This window comes from Musa acuminata, chromosome BXJ1-2, assembly GCF_036884655.1.
Source record: "Musa acuminata AAA Group cultivar baxijiao chromosome BXJ1-2, Cavendish_Baxijiao_AAA, whole genome shotgun sequence".
Lineage (NCBI taxonomy): Eukaryota > Viridiplantae > Streptophyta > Magnoliopsida > Zingiberales > Musaceae > Musa > Musa acuminata.
Genome location: NC_088328.1, coordinates 21202879 through 21226874, shown reverse-complemented (window position 1 = coordinate 21226874; position 23996 = coordinate 21202879). Strand labels below are relative to the sequence as shown.

At 37.4% G+C, this 23996-nt stretch overlaps 3 protein-coding genes and 2 non-coding genes across 6 annotated transcripts; 2 read left to right on the top strand and 3 right to left on the bottom strand.

Moving 5' to 3' along the window:
- The first annotated feature begins 274 nt into the window (after positions 1 to 274).
- Positions 275 to 4792, top strand: LOC135597868 (probable protein phosphatase 2C 44). 2 transcript variants are annotated; one of them, XM_065091384.1, is made up of 5 exons: positions 275 to 571; positions 2610 to 2854; positions 3187 to 3463; positions 3562 to 3716; positions 4100 to 4792. In XM_065091384.1, the coding sequence occupies exons 2-5, from the start codon at positions 2717 to 2719 to the stop codon at positions 4238 to 4240; spliced, it is 711 nt and encodes a 236-aa protein (XP_064947456.1). In that variant the 5' UTR covers positions 275 to 571; positions 2610 to 2716; the 3' UTR covers positions 4241 to 4792. The 2 variants fall into 2 exon arrangements, with proteins under 2 accessions (XP_064947456.1, XP_064947455.1); XM_065091383.1 differs by having other exon boundaries at positions 276 to 571; positions 2603 to 2854.
- Positions 4624 to 4696, bottom strand: TRNAE-CUC (transfer RNA glutamic acid (anticodon CUC)). The gene has a single exon. It is a non-coding gene; the product is annotated as a tRNA-Glu (tRNA).
- Positions 4793 to 15141: 10349 nt separating the features above from the next.
- On the top strand, positions 15142 to 18672 carry LOC103972012 (FCS-Like Zinc finger 13). The gene is made up of 2 exons (XM_009386197.3): positions 15142 to 15879; positions 18228 to 18672. Exons 1-2 carry the CDS (start codon positions 15344 to 15346, stop codon positions 18385 to 18387), a joined length of 696 nt encoding a protein of 231 aa, XP_009384472.2. The 5' UTR covers positions 15142 to 15343; the 3' UTR covers positions 18388 to 18672.
- A 373-nt stretch (positions 18673 to 19045) lies between these two features.
- Positions 19046 to 19118, bottom strand: TRNAE-CUC (transfer RNA glutamic acid (anticodon CUC)). The gene has a single exon. It is a non-coding gene; the product is annotated as a tRNA-Glu (tRNA).
- Positions 19119 to 19277: 159 nt separating this feature from the next.
- On the bottom strand, positions 19278 to 20317 carry LOC135597833 (B-box zinc finger protein 32-like). Its single transcript, XM_065091375.1, has one exon. The coding sequence runs from the start codon at positions 20134 to 20136 to the stop codon at positions 19417 to 19419; it is 720 nt and encodes a 239-aa protein (XP_064947447.1). The 5' UTR covers positions 20137 to 20317; the 3' UTR covers positions 19278 to 19416.
- Between the last annotated feature and the right edge of the window lie 3679 nt (positions 20318 to 23996).

Genomic DNA, 23996 nt, shown 5'->3' with positions numbered 1-23996 from the left:
ATCTCATACTTCATACAATCATCTAAAATAATAATAAAATATAATTTTACAATATAATTTTGGGTGGAAATATTGATATCTATTTTCTTAAAAACATGTCTTTGGTTGATAGTATTTAAGCATTATTTAGATTCGAATTAGAGATTTCACGGTCAATCTGTAGAAATTCTAGCTTTATGGAGGGCGTTTGTGTAAATTAGATTATGGATATCATGCGAAAAGGTCCTTTAGATGTTTGGTTTTGTGTATAGCCCTCGATCGCAATGGTCAAAGGGGGATGAGGACCGCGCAGGAAACTTCCAGGAAAGATGTCGCGGCGACGCGGACGTGGATCGCCAGACGACGAATCGGGGGAATGACGATATATTGGATTTGCCGCTGTCGTTGTTGATCGAAGAAGGCGAGTAGTAGAATTTATTATGGGCTCGAAGGGGGCGGTCCTGTTCTCATTCGTCTTCCTCTGATCCGAAAACCCCCTCGCCGTTCGCCATTGTTTCCTTCGGTTGGGCTGTCGGATGTGCGCTTTGCTCCCGGCGTCATGAAAAGGTCCGAATTCATCAACATCATCAAGGTTGGTGCAATCTCTTTCCCTCACCTTGTGTTCCCGACGTTTCGTTGCGGTTTCTTTCGCTTCTGGAAAGTAGATGTAGCTGAGTAGCTGATTGTTTCTAGTTCGGTAGGATCGAATATTGATGGAATCGGGAAATGTTTTAGGGTTTTCGTTGATATGGTTGCTAATGGATCGGAGGCTTCGATCATGATGACATAAGGGGCGTGATTGACGTTTTATTGGATGTAAAAACATCCACTTTTGTAGATAGAAGGAAAATTACTAGTTCGATTTATGACAGGATAGTTAATTGGGAAGAATATCTGCGGTTTGTTTGTATCATCCGATCATAAATTTCTTTCTCTTCGTTAATCTTACTTTGTTACTTTATGAAGATGGTTGAAGTCCATTTTTATCTTTCCTCTCAAAGGAATCAGAAATTGAAGTTGTTAATACTAACTAATTCTTCGGTTCGTAGTATGATCATGTTTGGTTCGTCTTTTGACAAAATTATTAGTTGATCTATTTATCGAGGACTTTAAAAACATCCCCTTTTTTGTGTCACAAGGACTGAGATTTGGGACGCTGAACCTCTTAATTGTATATGTAGCACGCTTGTCCACTGGGGTCGAGTACCATTGGCGCATGGCTTATTTGTGCATTTAAGATAAACATTAGTTCTTGCAGTAAAAAACTTATTACTGTTACCCGTCTTGTGTGTTTCAAATTTCAGAGGAATTTTAAAGGGGTGGTACCTGTTTCAGGTGGCTGGTCTGAGAATTGTTTTCTTGCTTATGTGTGGCTTTACCATATGCATCACTTCTTATAGTAAAGCTTGTCGCTTCTACCCTTCTTCTAAAGCATACAAGTTTAGCAGAATTTTAATTCGTGCTGCTTGTCTGTTGGGGTTGTGTCACATAATTACTTATAGTAAAGCTTGTTAGGTCTACCTTTTTCTAGAGAATAATTCCTGGTGGCACTAAGTGATACCTTAATAAAGAAGGTGGTATTATAATTGTCTCATGGTTGTTAATGCTCACTGTAATGAAAAAAAGATAATTATTCTATTGCTTATTCAAATGGACAGAATCATAGCCTGATAGATTTTATTTCTCACTAGAAAGGTAAATAGAAATTACATGCAAGGATTGTGAAGTTATACCTAAAGGAAGTTCAACTGGTTGTTGTGTAGAGACCGCATAATCAGCCTGAAATGGTTTAACCCTTGATGGTTATGACCTGCATATGAATTAATCATGTCTGAAATTAGTTGTCCCAAGAAACACTTTCATTCCATGTGCTAAAACTGGCAGAGAACATGACACAAGTTGTTGCTATCTCATTTCTTAAAAGTCTTTCCATGAACATTTTCTTCCCAACATGTTTGCAGCTTGAACTTCTGTTTGACCAACCTGAAAATAGTTGCTTGCTTGTTGGTTATTGTTATTCTTATGGGTTGGTGATGGTAACAAAGTTAATGTTGATTGTGCAAGCAAATAAAGTATAGCATACGCTGAAAATTTGGCAAATATCAAGTGATAAATTTGGGATATATATATATATATATATGTATATGTATATATATATATAGATCCTACATTTGCTTATGCCTAGAGCACAAATGTTAGCCGAAATGCACTAAATACTTGTGCATATTTGAATACCCAAGTGTTTCTTAGTTACGAATGTACTTGCTGGATGATTAATGGTATGAGCATGTTTGTCTTCTTTTGATTTCTAACTTAAAGGGCTGTTTTTTTAGCATCATAGAGAATATGGGATATCCCTGTTGTTTTTCAAGACTCCAACATGGATATTTTTAGCTGTTTAAATTAACTTGTTAAATCATCTTTTTACATTCTTCAGCCAAATGTTATTTTTCTTATTTCTGAGTTTTTATTCCATCACCCCCTTTGAGAACCAAGGAAAATATTGTTTTGTCACTGGGACTGCTATTTTGCCTTTTGTCTTTCAGCTCTTAACCCTATTTTTTCTTTAATAGCACATACTGATGCTTACTTGCACATACTTTGCATATCTTATTTGCTGAAGAGCACAGCATGCCTCAATACGTCATCTGCGGATACTGGGAAAGGGCGGAGCAAGTTGTCAAGTACCAAAGTATCTCATGGATTCCACTTGGTGAAAGGGAAATCAGGTCACGATATGGAAGACTACCATGTGGCAAAATATAGATATGAAAAAAATCATGAGCTTGGCCTATTTGCTATTTTTGATGGTCATTTTGGGGATAGTGTACCAAGCTTCCTGCAAGCCACCCTTTTTGACAATATACTAAAAGAGGTATATATTATTCTTTTTCCACCATCCTTATTCCTCTAATTGGCACTTTTATTTTACTTTTTCTTGTTACATTTTATAATCTGAGATAAAAGATGTTGAAGAGGAAGACCAGTCATGTAGGTAAACATGACTCCTTAAGTTCATAGTATATATATTTAAGGATCATAAATATAACCAAATTGTTTTTTTAATTCTCAGGGCTTAACTATTTCTCTCAAGATTTCTTCTGTTTTTGCTTTCATGTGAATATTATTCTTGAAGTTGAGCCTTTTTCACTATTTGTACAATTTCAAATTCTTCAGAATGATAATTCTCATTTGTTATTGCTGCAGCCTTTGTTTTGGAGCGATCCTAAATCGGCAATTAAGAATGCTTACTGCTCCACAAATAATGCTATTCTTGAAAACTCAAAGCATTTGGGGCCTGGGGGTTCAACAGCAGTCACAGTGATTGTAGTTGATGGCAAAGATCTGTGGATAGCCAACATAGGCGACTCCAGAGCTGTCTTGTCTGAAAGAGGGGCTGCTAAGCAACTCACCGTCGATCATGAGCCCCATGTGGAGCGAAGTAGGATCGAAAAGCAAGGCGGTTTCATAACAATTTTTCCTGGTAATGATTTCCTTTCGATGCTGTAGACTTTACTTGACATGAATGACTGTCACCAGCACTAGACCGTTGGGTGGGCTGAAACTTCTTGATATGATCAGGTGATGTTCCCCGTGTTAATGGCCAACTTGCGGTCGCAAGGGCTTTCGGTGACCAAAGCCTCAAGGCACATTTAAGTTCAGAACCTGATGTTAGACATGTCCCAATAGACTCGACTACAGAGTTTGTTATACTTGCGAGTGATGGATTGTGGAAGGTCAGTGGTCCTAAATCCTTTAACTTCTCCTGCATTAAGCTAAAAAAATTTGTTTGGAAACCCTCTCCTCTGGCTTTATATAGTATTCCAAATTGTAAGAAGAAAAAATGGCCTACCTGGGTTCAGTTTTGTTTACTGCCTGAGATCATAGCATGGTGAGGATCCTATACATACTCTTCCCCTTTCTGGCAATAGCTATTGTAATAATCTAGGTGCCATTGTTATCTGCATATGATGAATCTCCCCAGTTATGTCTTCTCCATTTTCTCTCTTTCAAGAAGATTGCATTCATTGCCTGCATGACTTATTAGACAATTGGGTAATGATGGGCAAATTTCACTTTCCTTTTTCTTTTCTTTTATAACCTTTCTTCGCTTATTCAGGTAATCAACAATCAGGAAGCTGTCGATCTCGTAAAATCCATAAAGGATCCTCAGGCTGCAGCGAAGCGTCTGACGACGGAAGCCTTGGCAAGGAAGAGTAAAGACGATATTTCATGCATCATGATTCGTTTCAGATGTTGAGAAAAATGGCATTCACATCCTATTGGAGGGATTAGAGCTTAGTTGGGATTGGTTCGCTGAAAAGAAAGAAGAAGCTTGCGTTACAAGAAAACAAAATCAAGGCAATTGAATAGCAAAACAAAGTGTAAGGTTTCATTCTATCACATATATATATATATATATATATATATATATATATATATATATATATATATATATATATATATATATATATATATATATATATATATATATATATATATATATATATATCAGGTGGATAGATAGTAGGATATTACAGAAAATTGGACTTGTACGAGATATGTATTTGCTTTATGGAACAAAAAATAAATAAAAGGGACAAAAAGGGGGAAAAGTGAAAATGAAATTATGGAAAAATTAGATTCCGTTGCCGGGACTCGAACCCGGGTCTCTCGGGTGAGAGCCGAGTATCCTAACCAACTAGACTACAACGGATTTGCATAACCTTACAATTATATAGCGTATAAAAATGTTTATTAATGTAATATTTCAATTCTTTCTTGATTTATTTCATCATTACAATTGGATTCATTAGCATGTGTTTTTGTTGAAAGTTATGCGTCGATCGTAGCAATGATAATGCATGAAATAAAATCTTTATAACCTTGAAATTTCATGCATTAGCGTTCTTACTCGTATTATTTATCTACCATCCATATGAGTTTATGGTGTGATTCCGATGAGTTACATGGAAGAATCATCACTTGAGGTGATGAGTCTTATCGGCATTGGAGCCCTTTGGCCATTCTCTTGCTATCATAATCATGTCTCAAATCCTATTTATAAAATATTTTTTGCTTAGGCTTTATTTAAGGTATATGGTGTAAAAGAAAATGTTGAGTTGACTAAAGCTACAACCCTTTGGTCTCATGTAAATAATGCAAAGCTTTAATGGACCATGCAAGGCCAAGTCAGAAGAAAGCATCTGAAGGGGAGCGTTTGTATGCCTTCAATTCCATATATATTAGGTTGAACAAGCCTAAGTGGGTGTGGAAATATGCTGTCACTCACTTGTGGTGAGCATGGCAACAAAAGTGGGGATCGCTTTCTTCTTCCCTCCATCGGTGCTTGTTTCTTCCATGGAATCACTTGTCCTGGCAAAGTGACAACAGGAAATGGGAACTCCTCGGGAGACACAGGCAACGGGCCCAATAAAGCACTGCAGCCATGAGAAGAAAAAGAAGATGTGACATGATGATGAGGGTAAAAAGCTACGTTACTTTGTTTGTTCTAGAAAGAGCAACAAGATGGATGTCACCATACGCGGATTAAGGATTGCTAACCTCTTTCTTATATAGTGTTTACGGAGTTTATCTTTGTTCTTTCAAAGCTCGAAATATTTACCTTAATAGTTTTTGATATTTCTCTCTGATATCCATACAGAAAAAGTCAGGTTAACTAATTCAGGATTTTAACTAATGGTTAAGAGGATTTTTACTATGAGAAATTGGATTTAGAGGGATATAAAGCATGTTGGAAAACCTAAAAGCTAATTAACAGTTGAATTAAGATTCATAGGGCTGAAAGCTAATTAATCTCATAGGCCATTTTCTTTGCCACTAAGAAGCTTTGTTCAGCTTTAAAATGCAAAGATGGTTTGTTGTTGTCAAAGGAAAGCTGATCCAGTGAAGTTTCCTATTTTGAATAGAGATATGAATTTATAGTATTTTATCGCATGATTCAAAATGTTTAAGTTCATATTAATGGTATTGTATACATGTAATTGTATACATCCTTTCCCTTTCACTATCTTTGGTGAAAGCTTCAAAATCTTTGGTATGTCAAACATGCTTTAGTGCAGTAAAAAGCTTCAAATTCTTCCTCTCTCTCTCTCTCTCTCTCTCTCTCTCTTGTACTGAGAGATCTTCTTTGGACACAAGCATTTTTATTTCTAAGGAGATGATGACATATCGACGACTCCTTTCTCTCGTCTCGTGTGTGCTGAGATCTTTTCTTTGGACACAAGTATATATCTTTAATGATCAAAGACATACGACTCTCTCTTTCTCTCTCTCTCTCTTACTTCTTCTTGTGTACAGTAGCATATATAAATGAGGTTACTTTCAGTCGGAACTTTAAATTCTCTGATAGGTATGAATCGATCTTTGCCGTGGCCGGTCATGACGCCCGGAGAGCTACTTCTAACCTAACCTGTACTGCTCTGCCACTTTAACGTCTTGTTTTGGCGGTGGTGCTCATTCCCACCGTCGCTTTCCGTCCTTTCCCCCACGGCCAAATACTACACGGAGGTGACAACATCGTTCTCGTGTGTTAGGATGGATAATTATATTTAGGTTTTGTTAGTTAAAACCACTTGTTGTTTGGAGAATAAATTACTTAAAGAACAATACATTTAAAAATGAAAAATACTACTACGTGAAGAAAATAAATTCATGGAAATCAAAAACTAATTACTCCTAGTTTTTAGTGGATGAAGAAACTCATTTTATGGTTCTTTTAGTAAAATTAAAACGACGAATTAAAAAATATAAAATGAGCTTTAAATTTATATTTTTTTATATTTATTATTGATATTTAAGTTTGGTATCTCAACAATAATATTTTATTATTTTTTAATAATTTGTTGCGAAAATAGTGGTTGAACTTTCATTTTTAGTAAAGATAGGGAGATGTGATTCCTAAGATGTTCAAAATATGTTAAGAAAAAAATACCATTAAATTTTCAACTCCTAAAAAACCCTAATCTTAGCACCCCAAAAAAAAAAAAACTTTATATTAATTCTTTGAAGTTTAAGGTCTTCCTTGACATATTTTTCTTCGGATTGTGTGATATGATGGAGAATTTAAGTGGAAAAAAAAATTAATATGGGAACTTAAAATGTAAAAAAAAAACCACATAAAAAAGAGTTTTCACATATTTGTCTTTGCATTTACTCTTACATATTTTAGTATAGAATACATGTCACTCCATGGATTAAGATCTTCCACATATATATATTCCTTACTTTCATCCACCCAAAAACTCAATTTGAGCATTACCATTCATGAATATTTTTGTTATCATAATAATTAACTATCGCTGGTAGATAATATTTAATATTTAATGTCAACCCTTAATATTTAACCTTTGTATCTGATAAGAAAAGATTTGTGCAATACAAACTATAGCCATATGCAGATGAGGGTTTGGAAATCCTAAATGTGTGAATTAAGGTTGAATATGAATAGAGGTATATCTTTTTTTTATCTTTCACATAACTAAAGTTTTTCCTAAAATTTGTTTATAATATATGTAATTCTAAGCAAAAGTATGTAACAAATTAAAAGTTGGTCCTCCATAGTTGATGCAGAGGCCTTTCAGAAAATAACAGTGCTGTGAAGTCTCTCACTTGCATCTTCATGGCCAAGTTTAGTGGGCAAACATCAAACTTGTCCAAGATACTATGAAATCTTTTTATTTGTCAATTTATTCACATTAATTTGTTTTGAATAATTGGATGTCTTGTTGTTGTTGGTTTCATTGCTTGTTTGCACCCGCTTATTCGTACACCCCCAATTTATATTAAGTTTTGTTTACAATATAATCTTGATGTAGATATTATTTTCAAACAATTTATATCGACTATAATATAATCTTGACGTAGATATTATTTTCGAACAATCTAAACTTAACTTGTGGTTGAAGTTAGTGGTGTTTAATGGATGATATATCATATTAGCATAGGGAGATAACAAAAAGTCTTTCGAAAAAGTAATACCTTACGTCAACATATTATATAAAATATTCCTCTCGATAAACTTATGATATAATTAGATTATAGATCTACTAAACGAATATTGAACTCCTTAATGGTCATACCAATTCGATTGTTGAAAAACAAATTAGGTGGAACTAATTTTATCTATTTTGAAATCCAATGATTTGTTATGATCGAGAGACCATCAAAAACAAAAATGTTCTTGATATCACCGTGGATTAGACACTTCCTTAGGACGAGGCTTAAGATGCTTTGGATTAGCAACATCATAATTTAAAGGAGGTATCACCATCTGTATATTGGGTCAACAGGAGGAATTTTGGGTCAAGTGGTTGTCCGATATCATAATTCAATGAGCATTTTGGAAGAACATGGTTGACCGGTTAGAAGCCAATCCCCATGTCTTTGTCCACACCCTTTCGTAAAGCTTCACGAGAACGGTGTGAAGGTGACTTTGAATCAGTCACATCACAGAAGAAGAAGAAGAAGAATAATAATAATAATAATAATAATAGATGTTATAGACATATTCTTAAAAGTGATTATCTTTACGAAAGGAAATTATACTTATGCTTTTGGGCTACTATTTCGATGAAATATTTTCTCTTGATTTTTTTTCGGATGATATTGTTTCTATATAATTTTCAAACAGTCATTTTTATTTTTAATGTTTCAAAAATATCTTTTTAAAAAAAATGTCATTAGTTAGGGAGATCTTGACTGTTATCATGCCCCAGCAAGATGATGCTTCTATCAAGGACGTCGATCTTGGATCGATGTGATGAAAGCGATTTGCATGTAAGAGGCTTCGTAAGGGAGTCCGCTAATTGATCAACCATATGTACATGAGAAACACGTAGTTGATGTCTGACAACTTGTTCTCGTACAAAGTGAAAGTCGATGGCGATATGTTTCATGCGTGAGTGGAATACCGGATTGACGCATAGATAAGTGGCTCCGATATTGTCACAATATATTGTAGGAGTAGAGTTGATGTTGATGCCAAGTTCCTTGAGGAGATTCATGACCAAATTGAGTTCTACAACAGCAGTGGCAATGACATGATATTCAGCTTCAGTTGTAGAATGTGCAACTGTCTTTTGCTTCTTGGAACTCCAACTGATTGGATTAGGTCCAAGAAAGAGAATATACCCCGATGTGGATGTTCTGTCATCAAAATTCCTTACCCAATCAGCATCAACAAAGGTATGAAGACTGAGAGAATGTTTGCGAAAAAAGAGGTCATGATTGATAGTCCCATGAAGATATCGTAATATTCGTTTGATTGTAGACCAATGTATAGTAGATGGTCGATACATGAATTGGGATAATTTATTGACCGCAAATGAGATATCTAGACGGGTGAGAGATAAATACTGTAAGGAGCCAAAGACTTGACGGTATTGAGTTGGGTCTATAGTAGGGCTTCCATCACATAGTTTGAGCAACTCGCCAGTAGATAAAGGTGTTGTAACTACCTTTACATCTTATATATTCGTTTTAGATAATAGACCTTGAATATACTTTCGTTATGATAGGAAGAGCCTGGAAGATGTATATGTTGCTTCCACTCCCAAAAAATAGTTCAAGGTTCCTAGATCTTTAAGGGAGAATCGATCTGCTAAATGCTTGAGAAATGCCTTGATTTCTATAGGATTATTGCTTGTGATAATAATATCATCCACATATACTAGAAGATATAATATATTGTCACTTTGGTGACAAAGAAATAAGGAGGTATCAGACTTAGAGTTGATGAAGCCAATTGATACAAAAAACGAGCCAAGTTTGGTGTACCAAGCTCTTGGAGCTCAACGAAGTCCATAATAGCTTTTTGCAGTTTACAAACATACTTTGGATATTGAGGGTGGATGAAGCCAGGAGGCTGCTGCATGAAGACATCGTTAGTTAGGATTCCCTGTAAAAAGGCATTGTTAACGTCGAGTTGACATAAATGCCAGCCTTTTGAGATGGCCAAACTCAGAATAAGTCGGATTGTTATGGGTTTAACAACAGGGCTGAATGTCTCTATGAAGTCGACATCAGGTCGTTGATGAAACCCTTTGGCCACTAGACGTGCTTTATATTTGGCTATGGATCCATTTGGGTTCCGCTTAATTCGAAAGACCCACGTACACCCGATGATGTTTTGTGTGGGATGAAAGGGTACAAGGGTCCATATAGAATTATGGTGGAGTGCATCATATTCTTCACACATGGTTTTACGCTAGTATGAAGATTTTTAGGCCTGAGTAATTGTGATAGGTTCGGTGGTCTTTGACGAGGATGTTGTGATTATATGTAGGTCAAGGATTTGTCGTGGTTTAAAGACACCACTTTTTGAGTGTGTTGTCATTGGATGTCCAGGGGCAATAAAGTGTGTTATAAGTATGGGCAGTGGAGGGGCACAGATTAGGGTAGGCTGTGAGACTTCAATGCCATTGGTTCCAGAAGAGAATAAAGGTAGTGATTGTGATTCCGAGGGAATGCCTTCAGTCATAAGGGAACCTTGTAAAGAAGAGAGAGGCACAATGGAAATGGTAAGGAGCTATTCCACCGGGAGAATGAGAGAGTGTAGATCTTGAGGAGAAGGACTGGATGATATTATGGGAGACTCGGTTGACGAGATTGATGGCGTACTCCAATGATGTATATGTGATGGAGTAGGTCGCACAGCATGAGACTCAAGATTGTGAAACGGAAAGGTAGTCTCTATAAAAATAACATGATGGGACGTAAAGACTTTTCGAGATTAGGGTTCATAGCATCGAAAAGCATTATGGTCAAGGGAGTATCCAATAAAAATGCAAGGTTTAGATTTTGATATTAACTTATGTGAGGCATAGGGATGGAGCCATGGACAACATAAACATCCAAACACTTTGAGTTTTTGAAGGTTTGGGGATTTGTGAAATAATTTTTCAAATGGTGACTCATACTCAAGGACAGGAGTGAGCATACAATTAATGAGGTAGATAGCAGCTTGAAATGCTACAATCCAAAAAGTTGGTGGCATAGAAGCTTGGTGTAGGAGTGTGAGACCAGTTTCAACTGTATGTCGATATTTGCGTTTAGCAGAGCCGACGAGTTGAGGAGTGTGTGGAGGTGACTTGAGGTATTGTACACCATAAGCAGATAGGCTGGATGTGAGGGCTTGATATTCACCGCCACCATCGGAGTAAACAGTTTTAATTTTAGACTAAAAAAAGTTTAGTGAAATAGTCTACGAAAATAACATAAAATCTGAATTTGTCAAAGGAAGTGATTGGAGCGGGGCCCCAAACATCAGTGTAAATAACCTTAAGGGGTTTAGAGCAAGATATGAAGGATTTTCCAAAGGGAGGTCTATGACTTTTATTACTTAAATAAGCATCACAATGAGTTATGATGTTATTGGTTGTAAGCATAGGAAGAGAATAACGGGAAAGCAATTTTTGCTGAATAAAAGTTGAGGGATGACCAAGACGACGATGCCACACATCAGTTGGAGCTACTACCGAATAGTAGGCAGTGGGTTGGGTGATTTGTGGAACTGGCTACTCATAAATGTTATCTTTACTCTGGCCTCGGATCAAGGATGCCCCCGTACTCAAATCCTTGATAAGAAAGGAGTTACGAAAGAATTCAATTGAGGTATGATTCTATTTGCAGAATTGAGAAACAAAAATAAGGTTTCGTTTGACGTGGGGTGTACATAAAATATCATCTAGCGTAAATGAAGTGCTATGTGAATTAAGCATTGTTAAACCAGTATGAGTAATAGGGAGTCCGTTACCATCACCGATGATGATGTCTTCGTTTTTGCCACAGTCGTTGTGGATGGACAAGTTTTGTAAATCAGAGATGATGTGATGAGATGTGCCAGAGTCCATAATCTAATTTTGATGACCAGTAGTCGAAGTAACTGTAAGATTTGCATAAGACCAATGCGACGGAGGAGGAAGTCTAGGTCGAGTTCTACAGACTTTTGTAGAGTGGCCAACTTTGTCACATAGTTGGCACACAACTCTTTGTTGATTTGTGTGATCAGGACGCTAGGGTTGAAGATAATTGAAGTAGCTGCCTTGATGGTTGTAATTGAAATGTTGAGGAGGGGAGGTTTGTTTGGAGCCCACAAGTGCAGACATGCTGGCCAAACCTTTCTTTGTTGATAGATTTGTTGTATCGGTTGCTCTTCTTCTTAAATTTGTAACTGACTTGAGCTGTGATGGATGGTCCTGGCAACTTGTCCTCACGCTTGAGATATATCTCATAGTCAGTCAACTTGTCATAGAGTTCTTCAAATGACACTAGTGAATCACGTGCGCGTATTACTGCTACCAATTCCTTGTACTTGTCTCCGAGGCCATTGAGGATATGGACAGTAACTTCTTCAACACTAGGAATAGTAACTTCTTCAACACTAGGAATGACCTATCAAGGCCAAATTATCGATAATAATCCTTATATTATATAGATAATCAGCAACAGTACTTCTCATTGGCTAGGGTGGTTTACAACTTGCACTAAGCTTCGGCAATAGTGTCACATGAAGAAATGAGTAGGGCGAGGGATCCAGTGACCGAGGCTTTGAAGGATGAGACGATCCTAGCGTAACCATAATTTGTGATCCGGATTTGGTTTGGTACTGGACTGGGTGCGTTAGGATGTTGAGCACGCCATCAACATAACCTAGAAAATCATAGCCAAATAATATATTAGAGAATTGAGCACGCCAAAATGCGTAGGGGATAGGATTGCTGCATTTATGGAGATATCCAGCGGCACTTCTTGCTCGAGCGAGATACGGGAACGAGGAGAAGAGGTTGTTGGCCGAGGAGCAATTGCGAGGCTGCGTCAGCTCTGCTTCTGCAGGAAGAGGCAAAGGAAGGACGGTAGTAAAGAATGATGCCGGCACAGGGAGGAGAAGAGGGCACGACAGGGTGGCCCTTGTTCAGCTTCAAAGGAGGTCGACGTAATGATCCTAAAGGACGTCCATGGAAAACGCTACGACGATGATAAGAGCTCGACGGAGGAAGATGCCATTGTTGCTACCGCCTTTCGCCAAGGAAAAATGCTACATCTGATGGTAATGTCAGGTGCGATCACGACGGGAGCAGCAATGGAGAGGGGAGTGATTGAGGTGGAGTCGCGGTCCACGAGATAGTAGGAGGAGCCAAGATTCGATAGACTCCGGCGGGGAGATGGGTCTACTTCGAGATGTTTAGAAGTGGTCTTCACGACGAGAGCTCTGATACCATGATAGAAATAAAATAGAAAGAAGAAGATTGTATTGATTGAAACAATATACAATACTTTATATTTATACATGTTTAGAAGGAGAATTTTGAGAAGATTTTTCTTAACAGATTTACGATATCTCATCATGTCGTTAGGGAGATCTTGGTTGTTGTTATCACGGGAGATCTTGACTGTTATCTTGTGGATTATTTTTATTCATAAAATATTATATAGTAATAAATACTATATAGTATTTTTATTTTAAAAATACTTACACTATATAATGTTATTTGTTTTAAAAATACTATATAGTGTTTTTTTTTAAATACTATATAATGTTTTTGAACTAACCTGGTAGTGTTTTTATCCAAAAAAAAAATTAAAGTAAGGCAGTTCAAAAACACTGTCTAGTATTTTTAAGCTAAATATCGATACCATAGTATTTTTTAAATAAAAACATAATATAGTATTTTTAAAACACCATATAGTATTTTAAAACAAAAACAATATGAATAATTAGTGGAAAAACTTTTAGATTTGGACAGAAAAATACATGATTGACAGCTCTTGGAGGATATTTTTAAGATTTTTAAAATAGGGATGACCGTTCAGAATTGAGGAAAACGGGTATCATCCGAGAAAACCTAAAAAAAAAGAAGATATTTTCTCCGACAACCTATGTTTTTTCATATTTTTCCTGCATTTCAAAATAAAATAAAAGATGGATAAGATCTGAAAATGGATGTAAACAAAAACCAACACAGTTTGGTTGAAATAAGAAAAGATGAATTGATACTCTATGAAGAAAGTATCAAACTAATGCTGAAAATTTTCTATTTTCTGTCAATTAATGCTAAGATTTCTGCAATTCCTTTATACATTCAAACTAATGAAAATAATCATTTTTTAGTGTTCAGGAAGAACAAAGACAAGAAAGAACCATAATCTACAGATTTTCCTTTCAGTGTCATTTTGAAGATGTAATAAATGTGAATTTATTGTGGAGATGTGCAATTATGAAAGGTATAGCAAATAAAGAAATTATCAACAAATGCTTGAATCTATTTAACATGCCATGGAAACCTAACAATAAAAAATAAGCACATGCCAATAAATAAAAGTCATGTTTGGATATTTCATTATTTATGTTCTGGGCACCTTTAATGACCTGCAATGCATCCTCAATCAATATAAATGTTCTAAGCAAACCAGACACAACATACAGACATGATTGATTAATTTTTCTTGGGATTTCAAAATTTCTGATTCTTTAGTCAAAACATTATATATATATATTTTTGATGAAGGGTATAATTTTCATGTTGTTGCATCCTAACCATACTAAAGAGTTCTTTGTCATCTACATTTATGCAGTTTATGTGAGCCAATTTAGTAAAGAATATATGCTGAACATTTTTTTATTTCAAAATAAAACTGTGGCACATCTACTTGTTAAAAGAAGTTTTCTAAAAATATCATTAATCAAGCTAATAATAATAATAATAATAATAATAATAATCGTTACGTCGATCAATTAAATAAAAGTTTTTAAATATTTATTTTACTATTTTTTATATTTTTGTTTTTATTTTAAACTCTCTTCATATCATTAATACCAAAATAATCATTAAAAGAAAAAGAAACAGAGGATGGTAGAAGCTGTGTCAAGTGAAAAAGGACAAAATGAAACTGAAATGCATGGAGAAACCCATACGGGGCCCCATGCATAGCACCCCAAAAGCAGAGAGAGAGAGAGCCTTGGGCCCACCATTTGTTTTTTTAGTCCCCATAATTCCAGAGAATATTCACACTCCCCCCATGATTAAAATGACAAGGATTGACCCCACAATGCCACCATTTTTCTTTTCATTTCTCATGATGTGCTTCCTATTTATTCTCTCCAATCCCCCAACGCTCATTCTAGAGAGAGGGTGTGTGTGGAGAGAGCGAGACGGAGCGAGCGTACTATTTACTTCACCCCTCCTCCCTTCCCTTCATCTCCTCTGTGTTAAGAGGAAGTACATTAGTCTACATATATATATATATATATAGAGAGAGAGAGAGAGAGAGAGAGAGATTGCCAACTCCTTCAAAGATCTCTCTTTTCCTTTTCTTGGGATAAAAGGAAGACTAAGACGCGGCCATGGCCGATTCCGGCGACCAGAAGAAGCACTACGTTCTAAAGCTCGCTCTTTCCGTGGGCTTCAGCGACTCCTCCTCCTCCGCCGCCGACGCCGCACACGATCGCCACTCCAATTCCCGGCCGGCCGCTGCCGCTCGGTCCCCCCGGAGCTTCGCCGCAGGCGACGGCGCCGTCGGCCTCGCCATCGTGGCCGCCATGAGCGCCGCATCCGAGGAGCCGGCCGCGGGCCTGGCCCGGTCGGACCCGGTCCCGATCGGCGCCGTGGTGACGAAACCCGGGCTGAGGACCGGCGCACCGAAGGAGGGGGAGGTGGGGGAGGACATGGAGCTCTCCGAGAGCTACACTTGTGTGATCTCGCACCTGGGGGGGAACAGGGTGAAGAAAAGGGTCTACTTTGGCGACGATGGCCTCCTTTTCGAGCCTCCTCCGCCGCCGCCGCCGGGGCTAGCGGACCCGCCCTTTGTGGTAGCGGAATTCCTGAGGTGCTGCTTCCTCTGCAAGAAGAAACTCGATGGCATGGACGTTTACATGTACAGGTAATCGTCGATCTCCTTTCTTCCTCATCCTTTCTATTTGTTCCGATGCATAAATTTTGGGGTTGTTGAATAATGTCGGATATCAAAGCTGCGATCTTTGGAAGTTTTTGTTGATTATGTGGAATAAGAACCATTTTTGAGGTGATGGTGGGGGCATCAGGGCCTGTCGTCATACACATGCTGATGTTGAATCAATTTCTGGTTATAATATCAGTTTTTTTTCCTTTTTTTGTTTCATTCTTCTTCCTGCTGGTGATTTAAGAACATGTAATGCTCCCTTGACATTATTAAATCCATGGGCTTGACATGCATGCATGTGAGCCAAACATACATCCATGTATATATGTATTTATATCATGCATTCGGCACGCTAAGTCTTTATATTTTGGTGAAGGTATAAATGTGTGTGGTAACTTCTATCTATTTAGTCCTCAAATGCAATGTAGAGTGAGTACTTGTGTCAAAAATTCTCCTTACTGTAGCCTGAATGTGAACTCTGATCAATCGAGTAACCGTATGTCATGGCACTTTTCCAGCCTGTGATCAATTGTTTCACCTTTTTCATATTAGGACATGTTCCTGGGACACTTAATTTTGGTCTTGGTCAATAGCGTTACAAAGAAAAACTCTTATCAGTTGTTTTACTTTTGGTTTGTGTCTTATTGGAGTTGATTCGTCCTTATTATGGGGTTATTCAGATTTGATCATAAGGACAAGCTATCGATGTTATAAACATTTTCAAATTAATTGTGCTTACATATCATGGGGCAATTGAGAGATTTTGGATATTTTAGCAATTGATGCTATGGGATTATTCCCTTGCTGTAATCTTTCTAGAACTCATCCTGATTTGGTAACATAGGCATAGCATCTTCCTGACATCATTGGTCACAATCAATTCTCTTTCCTTTTCACCAAAGCTTGTTCATCTAAATTTATAACCAAAGAATCACTTACTGTTGTTAATTGGTCTGTGGATGCTTCTCTTCCAACAATCAACGAGAACAACCAAAAAAGATAGGGATTTTGATTTGACATAGATTCCATTATTCCAAGTTAGCAAGCATCATTAGCTGAACTTGTATAGTTTCCGATTTTTATTGAATTGATAGTTGTCAAAAAGGAAAGTTGTTGCCTTCATAATATTGTACCGTGTACCTAGTTCAGTACACACGAGTACCTTAGTTGAAATTTTTAATTCCATTTTTTTAATTGAAGAGAAGAAATTTTGTTGAGATGATCAGCATTGTTCGTGAATCTGTGAAGAGGATTCCTTTTCAGAAAAAAATTAAGACATTTAAATGAAGGAAACTAAACCATATGGCTGCTAAATGTGTGCTCTCCTCTCCTATACCCATCATTAGATAGTTTTCTTCTTTGTTGAACAAAATCCCGAAGCCGATCAACTTTGGAGGTTACAATCTAATTGCAGAGTTAGTTAAAATTATTATTCATGTTGGGAGATTCTCTCTCTGTCAGTCACTATTCTAAACATTCAGTTCAGATTAACTAACAACAAGTATGAGCATCTCTGCTTTTTGTCCTTTTAATCAACAACATGTGCTGTGATTGTTGATTGAAAATAGAGAACCTTAAAATGTTACTGTGCCTGAAGTTGCTGCAGGGGGCTTGTCCTCCCGAGGGACAAACTGTTATGAAGCTTAGGAAACGGTTTTAAGTTACTAGTGTTGAGACATGTCGTATGATCATATTCTCATACTAGGCGGGTAGCAACTGGATTGTTGATTGGTATAAACTTGACTACCTGCCAAATGAGGTTTTTTTTTTTTTTTTTTGTGGACAAATGTGGATCATTATACTTATATTAGAAACAATAGAATTGAATACCTAGATCATAGATTATGCATCTTAATCTTTTTGTATGGAGCATGAAGTGATGTGGCATATTAAATATTCTTCAAGGCTATGTAGTATGCTATGCTGCATGTCATTCATACCATCAGGTATTACAAATTATGCTGATTTTTGGTCGAATAGTTTGAACTTCCGTTATGCCATTTTTTTCAAGAGAAGTTCTCTCATGGATTATGCATTTTGTTTGTACTCTATATTCTGCTGTTGTGGCTTTAATTCTGAAACATGTGTTTAAATCTGCCTTATTTCTATCTGGTTGATCTCCTCTCTGGTACATAATCTGAAGTCTGTGGTTGATATTATGTGCCTCATAATATGCCTCCAAGTTAATTGGGAGGAAATTTTATTAGCCAAATTTATTAATGATATTCGGTAGGTTCTTTTCTTTGGCATACAGTTTGCAAGCATTATTTGGTAGGTTAAAAGAATGTACTAATAGATCTTTCTCTCGGTGTTTTGTTTTTGAATTGTAGAGGAGAGAAGGCCTTTTGCAGTGAAGAATGCAGATGCCAGCAGATGCTACATGATGAACTCGGAGAGCAGTTTGCCTCCGGAGCACCGAAGAACTACGAATGCTCGTCGTCTCCCTACGCTTCTTCGTTAGTCATTTCAGCTGGTGTTGCAGCTGCTTGACTATGCAAATAATAAAACTAAAATTGGTTATCGGAAGAAACAGAAGGACATGAAAGTGAATAAGTAAAGGGGTCAAATACTACCGGCAAAAGTATAGTATTTATAGAGGAATCAAGAAGTTCCAAGTCAGTCTGTTAACATGTACTGCAATGCAAATATGAAGAGAGGGCATGTAGGAAGAATGGAATTCATGAGTATCAACATATATATAAGAGAAACATTGAAGATTTTGGATTGCAGCTGCATTTTTTATGAATGAATCATGGAATATTGCTATGCTTGCTATGATCTGTATTACACAGATGATTGGTCTCGTTCTGCCTCACCATTTGGAGTTCTATGGCTCCAATCTTTGATGATACTCTACCTCACCATTTCATTCTGCTGCTAAGTTGGCTTGAATTGATGGCATATGACTCATGAACAAAAAGAAGTTCCTCATTCCATATACATACATACATATATATATATATATAAAGCTTTCATAGAATCTTTTTCTTTTTGAAATTTATTTTTATTGGAATGAAATTATTTTCAAAATCTTGACTGCCCAAAGTTTTTGCATAATATAATGAAATAAAAAAAAATCAGTAAGTACTAATTTGGGGCTGCAATGAACAGAGAAACAATCAGAATTATAAAAAAAATAGAAAAGCGTTTCCGTTGCCGGGACTCGAACCCGGGTCTCTCGGGTGAGAGCCGAGTATCCTAACCAACTAGACTACAACGGATACGCTTGGATGAGTAGAATTAGTTTATTATCTTATTAGTTTCTATTGATGTGAGTTTATTATCTTAATGCTCTTTTTAATCTCTTCTCAGATATGTATATAACCAATGCACATACATTAGTTAGTACGGATAATTTTAACTCAGCTGGACGACAAAAATTTCTGAATGATTAGAGCTTAACTGCAAACATCAATATCAAGCAATTACATCTCTTGTAGACATATGTTCCCTTCAAATAAAAAGGAAGCTGGGGGTGTGCATAAGAGTAAGAATGAACTCGTGGCTATAATCCTTCGGCTATGGGCACTCGGCCCAGCCCTCCTTCGCGACTCGGACGCGCCCGGCGATCCGCGACTCGGCGGCGAGGATGAGCCTCGCGGGCACGCCAGAGCAAACCTCCAGCCGCCGGAGCGCTGCACCTCGGCCCCTCGCTGACGACGCCTCGTCCTCGGGGAGCTTGATGGCAAGCCACAGTGCGGCCGCGAGGGACACCCGTAGTGGCAGGGCCGCGGTCAACTCCTCGCACGCGGCAGCCACGCGTGCAGCCGCTTCGACGCACGGCCTGCGGCTTCGCAGCCCCATCCTCCGGCCCCAGCCTAGCAGGAACCACTCCACCCTCTCGTCCACCACTCCTCGCCGCCGTTTCACTGTCGCCCGTCGGGCAGCGGCGGGCTTCTCTGCCGGTGGCCCCGCCGTCGACTCGGAGGTGGGCTCTGAGGTGGAGAGGCACGAGCTAGTGTAAGAAGAGGCAGCCTGGTGGGAGGGCGAGGGAGGGGAGTGATCGGGGTCGCAGGAGGGGCAGAGGGACCGGACCAACCGCGGGGTGGGGCCGGAGACCCGGCGGCAAGAGTCGAGGGAGTGGCATGAGCCGCAGGCCACCCAGCGGACATGGCGGGCCACGAGGAAGTTGGCGCCGTGCACGGATGCGTCGCAGGCCCAGCAGAGGAAGGCCGCGTCCGGCTGGCAGAAGATCGCCGCCTCGCCGCCGCAGAGTTCGCAGGCCTGCCGCTGCTTCATCTCCGGGATCTACTGGTCGCGGCAAGGAAAGCCAAGATCTTGCTGCAGGGGAGAGCAGCGTCTATTCAGATGTCCGACCAAGAGATGCTTCTTGGAGTTTGAGCCAAGAAGGGTCGTCCGTATATATATATATATATATATATATATAGGGCGAGAGAGAGAGAGAGAGAGAGAGAAGTGGTGGAGGTTGGCTGGTCACTTGTTGGTGGTGGTCGAGCCATCGATGTCCACATACCTTGTTTCCGTCAAACCTGTTCATTTGCTCTTCTTCTTCCTGTTTATTATATGGTTGGCTTTTTGTTCTTCTTTATAGTCCACTAATTCTTTGTATTAATCTGATAAGAGCAAGCCTCTTGTTCCAATCTTTGTGTGCGAAGACCACTTCTACTTTTGTCTTGACAATGACCAAAATACCATGATTGAAGTATCAACCGCGTTGAAATATCCAACAACTTCTATTATACTAAGGAAGAACACCACCATTAGAAGATAACAGTGCGAAATTTGAAGAGAAAATTCACCAGGCTTAACTACTCGGCTCACATACTTGGCTTGTGATTGCGCGGTGGTTTGGGGCCCGCATGGGATCCGCCTGCCCTGCCACCTGATAACGTGAAAGGTAGGTTCCGAAGTAGGCCAAAATTTGGTACGTAAAGTGGTGTCGTAATCGGATGCAGACTCCGCGTAGCCGAAACTTCACCCTCCGTGCGACCCAGCGTTGTCCCGCTCCGCGACCGCCACTTGTTCGGTGCCACTTACGGTTTCTCCGCGAAGCAGCTTCGCACGACGCGGCTCCACGGTTCCAATCAATTGACGGAATAGCACTCACAGTCGTCTCCCAGAGAGAGGTGCCACAGCAGAGCTGCTGTTTGATTTGGTCAGACGAGAAGAATCGATTCCTTCACCGTGTGATAGGGTGTGGAGTTGGTGACTCCCATCTTCAGCCACAGAAACTGTCTGAGTGAGATTCCATGGCCATTCCTCGGCCAACTTGCATCCCATTGAGCAGCAACATGGCACCGGGAACTTGGCCTCGCATTCCTTAAGCTTCATCAGTCCACTTGCACAGGGACCATGTCCTTGTTCCACTGACTGGTGCATAAGAGACCGGATGCAGTTGTTCGCATATGTCAGTGAAGTCTCAGCTCAGCCCATGAATTTGGTCTTCTGACATCAAATGGGTGGCTGTAATTGCTGAATGCTTTAGATGTGAGGTCTTGCAGCAACTTCAAACATCATAAGCAGTCTGGATGGAGAGGCTTCGATCTGTTTCAACACTAGGATTAGGAACAGTGTGTAGGAGCAGCATAACTTTGAACAATGAGTATATGGAAATGTAGAGAAGAACGAATTCCATCATGATTCATTTCACAGATAGAACCACTGTTTTTCTGTTGGTGGTGTGATGATTTCAAGCAGCAACTTAAACAAGATGAGCAGTATGGATAAATAAGCATCAATCTGTCTTAGGAATAGGGAGGCCACGTAGATGAAGCATATAAATTCAATCAATCACTACAAAAGCAAATTATAGTTCTGAAATATTTCACAGATACAATCACTGTGTTCTGTTGGTAATTGTGATCATTACATGCATCAGATGTGAGGTCAAGATGTAACTTCAAGCAAGATAAGCAGTCTGTATGATAGGATTCAATCTGTTTCAAAAAAAGGGACACTCTCTTGAAGAAGCATCAACTTAGGAAGGTATAAAAGAGCAAATTCTAGTTCTGAGTTGTTTCCCATACTGTCTCGTTAAGTGTTTTGAGGTAATTGTCCTTAATGGTGATGTCATTTAAAACTCGATAGTCGATGTACATCCGTCAAGTTTTGTCCTTCTTGCGTACAAGTAGCATCAGTGAGGAATAGAGGTTGCAACTTGATCGATTCACCCCCAGAAGGATTGGAATCCGATGATCATGTTGTCGAGTAGGAGGAAGACCGCGCGGCTCAACAAAAATGTCAACAAATTTAGCAAGCAATTAGGCGAGATTTTGATCTTCAATTTCTATATTTTTCCTCTCTGGTTGCTGTTGGAGATGCATCAAAAAACCACCATTTACCTTGTGTAAAACTTTCTCCATTCATTGGGTTAGAACGGTGGTTACGTTGCTTCTGCGTAGAAACTTAGAACAAGATAAGGAGTATTTTATACTATGCCTGTAATATTTTATACTATGATCAGCATATATACCTAATCAGTAGAGTTTATAAAAGTCACTGAACACTTGGTAAAAAGTTATGCTCATCCAGCCAATAGAATTAACTGGTTCATAGTCAATAGAACATTTAGGGCCATTGGAGTCAGACTTTTGAGACATAGGCCATTTTTCAAAGCGACAAAGGGGAAGAAATAAGATCCAATCTTCCTCCTTTCTTTTGTTTGGGTGTCCGAAACATTAGAGGCGAGATAATATCAAAATAACTTTTAGAGATGAGTCAATTTCATCAAATGCAGTATAAAGTTTTTCTTGTGTAAATTATTATAGGCAATATTAGATTATATGATTCTGTTTAATTAGATAAAAATATATGATATATTTGATTAAATTTTTATTATGATTATCGATTAACAAAAAAAAAAGTTCAATTATAATAGAATTCATTAGAGTTTACTTTCACGGGAGAAACTTTTTTAATTACTTATCTTAGGTCTTTTGTTCTAACCTATAAATAAACAAAACCTCGTAAAAACTAAGAAGAGGATATGATAACATATAGAAGAGAGATTACTAATATTTTTTCATCTCCCATTCAATACATATTCTATCATTTATAGTGATTCTATGAAATGATAGGCAAAGAGGAGAAGATAAATTTAGTTTCCTTATAGATTAATATCGTTATAGTTTTTAGATCACGATACATTTATAAATTAGATAAAGGTTTTTAGAATGATATCGAAAGGTATGCACATCTAAACTTTGATATTGGGTTATTTGATTTTAATTTTTGATATTAAAGTTTTTTCATATAATAGAAATATTATTATAGTTTTTATGCTTATAATTGATATTAAAACTACATATTTTGAAATCAAAATAACTTATATCATAAAATTTTTTTAAATCTATTTATGTGATTTAATTTATTCATATTTTGAATCATTATTTCAATCTCTAATTAATATTATTCTTGAATTAATTTGTGATGTATTATGTTTGATCTCTGAATTTATTCTTCTATGCTCCATGATTTTTTGCAAGCGATATGGGTGGTTAAGAAAGACTAATATTATTGTGATTCATTGAATAAATACAACATTGATAATATAAACCGTTATGATTTGCATTGATAATCAAACCTAATATAGTATTACTATGTTTATTGAACTTATTTGTCTATTTTATAAAATTCATGCATATGTGTAAAATGCTTTTCAAAACTTTTGTAATCCAATTTAATGAAATTATTTTATTTTTTTAAATTTTTAATTTTAATTTTAATTTTTTTTATATCTTATCATTTAATGAATGAAGTGAGAGAATATTAAATTATGTGATACTATTTAATTAGATAAGATATATTATAAAATTAATTATGGTTATTAATCAATAGTAAAAAAGTTTAATTATGGTGAAATTCCTTCGGAGGTGATTTAATGAGATGAATTCTCCTAATTACTTATCTTAGATTCATCAATAAATTAACAAAATATTATGTGATGAAATATAAAAGGGAGATTACAAACTTTCTTCCATCTCATCTTAGTCTATAGAAGAGAAACAAATCTAATTCTCATTACATATCGATATTATTATAATTTTTAGATCGAACATTAATATATTTATAAATCGTACATCTAAACTTTAATATACGATTATTTGATTTTAATTTTTGATATTAATTAAAAAAAACAT